The sequence below is a fragment of the Triticum urartu genome, chromosome 1 (assembly GCF_003073215.2).
Source record: "Triticum urartu cultivar G1812 chromosome 1, Tu2.1, whole genome shotgun sequence".
Taxonomy (NCBI): Eukaryota; Viridiplantae; Streptophyta; class Magnoliopsida; order Poales; family Poaceae; genus Triticum; species Triticum urartu.
In genome coordinates this window covers 441,333,685-441,338,864 of record NC_053022.1, presented here as the reverse complement: position 1 = coordinate 441,338,864, position 5,180 = coordinate 441,333,685, and the positions used below count along the sequence as shown (strand labels likewise).

Genomic DNA, 5,180 nt, shown 5'->3' with positions numbered 1-5,180 from the left:
GAGGATAAAAGCGGGCGTCGCGCTTGTCCGCTCCGTGTCCGCACCGACGCAAATCAGACTGAAATTTGGAATGGGTCACGCGCGAACAAAAAACAGACGCTCGCCCATTTAAGTCGGCGCGCTGGGCCGGGATTTGTGTTTGTTTTGGTCCAAATGGACACGCGGGGACAGTTTGAGTCGACGCGTTGAAGTTGCTCTAATACCCTAAATAATCCTCAACGCTCGCGGTTTCTAGTAAAGCAGAGGGTGCCGCGCGCAAAAGCGCCAGCAATCCCATCCTAAATCCTCCGCTACGTAATCGCTGACCCAGAGCTAGAGCTACTACGACGACGGCGACGGGGAGTGCGCAGTGACGCGACGAGCTACGCGGAGACAGTGCTACTCCGAGAAAAGCAAGGCGAGAGACACACCCGGTCAGGTCTCCCCTGGACTCCTCTAGAGCAAACACCAGGCAGAGCCAACTCGAATCAAAGAGAGAGAAGGACAGAGTTTCCAATCGGCGGGAGGGGCCGCTTCACTCTGGCCGGAGCCGGAGGGAATTCGCTCATCCATTCATCCCGCGACCAGGTAATTTTAACCGAGCCCATACCATATCTCCCTGTTTTGAGTTCGGTCCGTTCGATGCGGAGCCGTCGGTTTTGCCCGGCCCCCCGACATGGATTCGGGCTTCTGGGAGTTCTCGGGGAAGATTGATTCTGAAGGTTCTGTGCATTTCTGGGCTCCCGCTTTCTTAGTCAACTGGTATCCCTTTGGGGAATTGATCAAGTCAATACGCACGCACAAGACTGACTTGGTTCTAGGAGTACTTCTTTCTTTCTAGTTACGTGAGCTAGCTGCTCTTGGTTTCGAACTCATACATTAGCAACCAAGTGCTACCTCCCTCCCTTCCAAAATACTTGTCTGTGGTTTTAGTTCAACTTTTAACTAAAACCACGGAACGGAGGTTGTAGTTTCTATTATGTTGTTATTTCATTTGATTTGATTGATAGGCATGTGATTAGATCATCTTTACATGATAAATTCCGCAGTTTGCAAGACTGTGTACACCTGTCCTGTTGTCCAGTAGACGAGAAACAGAGCAAATACGCTGGCAAAAGACAAAAAGTCCTCTTGGATGGCCAGAAGAAAACCTCGTGGATTTCATCGACTGCACATATAGTTCTTGGCTCCTTAACTGGCAATTAGAAACACCGCTGGGACAGGAACTTGAGACGCTCTTCTTGTTTAATCATGATGTTTCCTAAGCCGTGGTATATTTTCCGGAGAGAAAAGTTGCAAATTCGTCGCCTTTCCCTTTTGTTTGGCTTTATGCCTATATGGAAATCCAATAAGGTTAGGTGGAACAGTTGCTGAATAATTGCAGGGATGAAAAAGTCAATCTGGCAATGGATGACGATCATAGCCATATAGAAACATGTCATAGTTCTCTGAAAAAAAAAACTCCTGAGCTGGCTGCTCTGTTCGTAATACTATACCTTCAGTCAAGCCATGAAAAACACATAATATTAATTTTTGGACTCTGATAAGTGTTACAAGTGTGGTGCGGAGCAATTCCATCCCGACGTTTTTTGATGGTAGTTACCCCGAGGATGGCAACTTTATGTTTAGATGGCAAGTTTCAGTTTTTTGGGGTTTTCTTTTTCGGATGGCAACTTTAGAGTAAAAAAACGTCAGGGCGGTGTTACTTCGTGCCACACGTGTGGCACTTATCATTTGGATATTTTTTTTTGAAAATTGGCAAATACTCTACAACACTTGACACTTGAGTTCGTTCTCACAGCTTATTTTCTCTGTAATGTGGAGGCTTTGGTTTGTCTCATGTACTTCTCTGGCTTTGGTTTGTCTCTGGCTTTGCCTTCACCTTCTATAAGCTTTGCCCTCTTTTTGTTTGAAATTTCTTCAGGAGGAATATCCTGTCAAAAAAGCTAATCCTGCTGAACACAATAACGCGAAACAATTTCTGCAGAGTCAGTGATTTATCTGCTAGCATGGAAACACCCGATAGCACTCACCACAGCGTCGCAAGCGTGCAGGATGCTGGAGAGCCTGCACCAGTTCTTGCAGAAAATCCAGACCCATCCTTGGAGATTCAAGAAAAGTTACCTCACAACTTGACAGGGCACAAGGAGAACTTGACGGAGCACCATATAGGGCATAGTGTACCTGCATCACCTGAAATGTTCCCGCGCTCGGTTCCAGCTCAAGTATCCAACAATTCCTTGACCGAAAAGACAGATGATGCAACTTCCACAAATAACAGTGAAAAAGTGAACAATATACCTCATAATGGTTCATGCAGTGACAGTACCATGGTAACAAGTGAAAGCAAATCTAACGGGCACAATCCGGATCATCGAGCGAACATTGCCGCCACCCCAAATAAGGGAGCAGAAACTGAAAGCAGACCATACAAAGGCCTTGTTGACACTGCTGCACCATTTGAGTCTGTTAAAGATGCTGTCACCAAGTTTGGAGGAATCGTTGACTGGAAAGCATACAGAACCCACACATTGGAGGTAATGCCGCTTTCTTTATCACTGTGCATGAATGTTCCCAACAAAGAAGAAAAAGGAAATAAAAATGCACAAATTTATTTGATTTATGTTCATCTCCATCGCATAACAGGAATGCATGCACTTCCTCTTTTAGGAGCACATTTAAACTTTTGTGAAGTAGATTACTGCATAGTATAATTATATGCAGAGACGCGGGGCTATGCGACTTGAACTTAATTTCTGAAACTTTTGTGATGTAGAACTTGATTTCAGCAGTTTCTGAAACTTTTGTGATGTAGAACTTGATTTATATTATATGCAGAGACGCGGGGCTATGCAACTTGAACTTGAGAAGGTTAAACAAGACATTCCACAAGTCAAAGGAAGTTCAGAAACTGCTGAAATGGCAAGATCGCAAGTGGTCGAGGAGCTAGAGACCACCAAAAGGCTTGTAGAGGAGCTGAAGCACAAGCTGGAGAGAGCAGAGGTTGAACTGGAGCAATCAAAGCAGGATTCTGAACTTGCACAGCTCAGGGCACAAGAAATGGAGCGGGGGATCGACAATGGGGCCAGTGTAGTAGCTCAAACAGAGTTGGCAGTAGCCAAAGAAAGGCATCAAAAGGCTATTGAGGAACTGAAGATGGTCAAGGAGGGATTAGGATCAACACAAGAACAGTACACCACCTTAGTAACCGAAAGGGATGCAGCAACCAAAAGAGCAGAGGAAGCTGCTTCTGCTGCGAAGGAGACAGAGAAGCGGGTCGAGGAGCTTACTCTAGAACTATTCGCATCCAGAGAATCTCTTGAGTTGGCGCACGCCGCGCACCACGACGCAGAAGAGCACAGGCTTGGAGCAGCCTTGGCAAAGGAGCAGGATTGCCTGGCCTGGGAGAGAGAACTGCAGCAGGCGAAGGAGGAGCTGCGGCAACTCGATGAGCAAATCCTATCGAAAACTTCTGCGCAGTCCAAACTTGATGGAAACAAGGGCATTTTTCTTAGGCTCAGTGCTGATCTGGCTGCCTATATGGCAAACAAATCAAGCGAAGAAGATGGAGCAGTTGAGGAGCATGGTTCTGAGGAAGATAGAGAAATGAGTGGGTCAATCAAGCAAGCTCTAGCATCGGCCAGAGTGGAGCTTGAGGATGTTAGAGGAAACATAGCAAAAGCAAATGATGAAGCCAACCTAATACGAGCTGTTGCAGAATCGCTGAGGACAGAGCTGGATAAGGAGAAAGCCTCACTTGTTACATTGCAGCAGAGGGAGAGCATGGCGTCCATCACACTCTCTTCTCTAGAAGCCGAGCTCAGTAGAACAAAACAAGAGATAGAAATGGCGTACACCAAGGAAGCAGAAAGCAGAGCAAAAATGGCAGACATTCCAAAAATGCTGCAGCGAGCAGCCCAGGAGGCAGACGATGCCAAGGTGGCAGCACATTCTGCACGAGAAGATCTGAGGAAATCCAAGGAAGAAGCCGAGCAAGCCAAGGCCGCTGCCACGACTGCGGAGGTCAGGCTACGTGCAGCTTTGAAAGAAATAGAGGCGTCTAAGGCATCCGAGAGGCTGGCACTAGTGGCAGCCCAAGCGCTGCAAGAGAGTGAGGAGGCTACAAGCTCTGAAGATTCTCCGAGAGTGACACTTCCGCTAGGCGAATACCACCTTCTTAGCAAGAGGGTTCATGAAGCCGAAGAGCTCGCCAGCGAGAGGGTGGCGGCATCGTTGGCGCAAATAGAGCTGGCGAAAGAGTCTGAGTCAAGGAGCCTGGACAGACTTCTTGAAGTGTCCAGGAGTATGGACCAAAAGAAGGATGCTCTGAAAATCGCATCGCAGAGGGCTGCCATGGCAGAGGAGGGGAAACTTGGCGCCGAGGCGCAGTTGAGGAAATGGAGATCTGAGCATAAGCAGCTTCGAAAAGCTCATGAAGCTGCAAAACATGCAACTAGTCCTTTGAGCACTCCATTTGCTGGATACAAGGAGGCCTCTTACCAGGAAAATAAGGAAGTCCTTACAGAACCAATATCATATATGTCAGATAATAGCATGGGTGGATTTGTTTCGGACAAGAAGCTACGCAAAAAGAAGTCATTCTTCCCCCAAATGTCCAGCGTTTTCTCTAGAAAGGTGCAGACACAAACATAAAAATGATCATATGTACACACACATCTTGTTTTACATTGTACAGCGTAAAATTGTAACTGGTGTATTAAGTAAATAAGGTTGTTTTGAGAAGCCTTGCGATTTGTTGTAGACAACTACAGCTGAGGGCATACCATGTGTCTGTGAATTATGTTTGAAAATTGTTGATGCTTAAATCCATATGTATTAAATATGAAATGCTTGGGATCTTCCGATGCCATTGGTATTATGATTGACCTTTCTGTATAACCAAACAGAGGGGAGTGAAAGAGCCCAGATTCGGCAAATTAAGGCAAAATAAGGGGCGGGAAAACTGCAGAATGATTGGAACGTCCATCACCCAGGGTTGATGCTATGAGACGATTTTCCAGAATTGCTCACACATGCAAATAGAAGAATAATGTCACGGCAGGCTGTAGCTGTAGGTCTGCAACACTTATGATAAATATATCCAAAATAATGTGCTACCCAACCAATTAATCCCCTTTCCCTCCCTCTCTATAAGAGATAACCAACATAAGCGTTGATCGGTTTACTTGTGAAAGCTTGAG

The 5,180-nt window shown here is 46.2% G+C and overlaps 1 protein-coding gene across 2 annotated transcripts; it reads left to right on the top strand.

Annotated features, from left to right (window-relative positions):
* Window positions 1-300: 300 nt before the first annotated feature.
* Window positions 301-4,780, top strand: LOC125517081 (protein WEAK CHLOROPLAST MOVEMENT UNDER BLUE LIGHT 1-like). 2 transcript variants are annotated; one of them, XM_048682289.1, is made up of 3 exons: window positions 301-567; window positions 1,904-2,516; window positions 2,818-4,780. In XM_048682289.1, exons 2-3 carry the CDS (start codon window positions 1,989-1,991, stop codon window positions 4,630-4,632), a joined length of 2,343 nt encoding a protein of 780 aa, XP_048538246.1. In that variant the 5' UTR covers window positions 301-567; window positions 1,904-1,988; the 3' UTR covers window positions 4,633-4,780. The 2 variants fall into 2 exon arrangements, with proteins under 2 accessions (XP_048538246.1, XP_048538249.1); XM_048682292.1 differs by having other exon boundaries at window positions 302-567; window positions 1,967-2,516.
* Window positions 4,781-5,180: the final 400 nt, after the last annotated feature.

Coding starts and splice junctions, on each gene's coding strand:
- LOC125517081 (XM_048682289.1), top strand. CDS start 1,989: ATGGAAACACCCGATAGCACTCACCACAGCGTCGCAAGCGTGCAGGAT. Junction 2,517..2,817: donor ACAGAACCCACACATTGGAG/GTAATGCCGCTT, acceptor TATTATATGCAG/AGACGCGGGGCTATGCAACT.